Consider the following 1,085-nt stretch of genomic DNA (forward strand, 5'->3'; position numbering starts at 1 on the left):
GGGGGGGGGGGGGGTGGAAAAAAACTCAGCGCTAATAGATGCTGGGGAGAGATCTGCAGCCAGGCTTGGGTCTTATCTCTAATTATGTGTCTGTCTGAGCTGCAGCTGGCTCCTGGGATGTCTGGGTGTATTCGGCTCCTGGAGTTTCCCTTGAAGCCTGCTGGGAGCCCGGGCTACGAGCAGCGCCAATTAATACCCACCACGGGGAGAGGCGGCCGCGCCCCGGCCGGCGGTCGGGCCGCAGGCCGCCGCGGCGAGGAGGAGCCGTCCCGCGGGACGTGGGGAGCAAACAGCCCCCGGGCGATGCCGCTGAAATACGGGGATCCGGCCGGTGGTTTCAGCTGGGAAAAGGAGCGACTCCATGAAAACAGCAGGAGAAAATTAAAACAAGGAACCCCACCCCCACCCCAAACGCGGGCAGGCTGGGTTTTGAAAGTGCCTCTTTTCCAAAAATTCCATAGCCATGGTGTTGGAACGTCTCCAGAGCAAAACATGGGCATCCTTGTGATCCGAAAAGGCCATTTTCATGGTAAAAAGCCAGCCGCGGGGAGGAGGGCAGCTTGCTAAAACCCGCTTCGTCCCCTCCCCATCCAAAAGGAGAAGAGAAACAGAATTTTTCGGCTTGTGCAGAGCAAAACAATCAGTGTCAACCTGAGGCATTTTCCAGGTCTGCAAGCAGGGGAAAAAATAAAAGCACATTTCAGCTTATAGCAGGCTGGAGGCGGGGGTTGTGTGCCGGGTTAGGCAGGCTTTTAAATGGAGATGCTGCCGTCCCTGCTGCAGCCACCACCGCTGCAACCCCCCCGGGCCAGCGGGTCCCTGCGGCCTGGGTGCACTGGGGTGAAAACAGCCGGGTAATGTCGCTCCCGGTTTGAGCCGGGCTGCCTTATTTTTCCCCTCTGCCGATACGTAATTTGTTTCTGTTTTCAGAGCCCGGGAAACCCTGATTCACCCCATCCCACGGGGGATGCTTCCCGGGGACGGGGGGCGGTGCGGGGAGGGCTGGGGGACCGGCAAGCCCGTGGCGGGGAGGGGGGCAGGATGCCACCCCTCTTCCCGCTCCATTCCGCCCGGATGCCTCGGCC

The 1,085-nt window shown here is 60.4% G+C and overlaps 1 protein-coding gene across 1 annotated transcript in view; it reads left to right on the plus strand.

The window, feature by feature from the left end:
* Positions 1-38: 38 nt before the first annotated feature.
* LRRC55 (leucine rich repeat containing 55) overlaps positions 39-1,085 on the plus strand; it is a 3,207-nt gene continuing 2,160 nt past the window's right edge. Inside the window, exon 1 of the mRNA XM_019474353.1 lies at positions 39-81. Coding sequence (XP_019329898.1) covers positions 39-81 — 43 coding nt within the window. The remainder of the gene's footprint in view (positions 82-1,085) is intronic.

The sequence above is a fragment of the Aptenodytes forsteri genome, unplaced genomic scaffold (assembly GCF_000699145.1).
Source record: "Aptenodytes forsteri isolate BGI_AS27 unplaced genomic scaffold, ASM69914v1 Scaffold329, whole genome shotgun sequence".
Taxonomy (NCBI): domain Eukaryota; kingdom Metazoa; phylum Chordata; class Aves; order Sphenisciformes; family Spheniscidae; genus Aptenodytes; species Aptenodytes forsteri.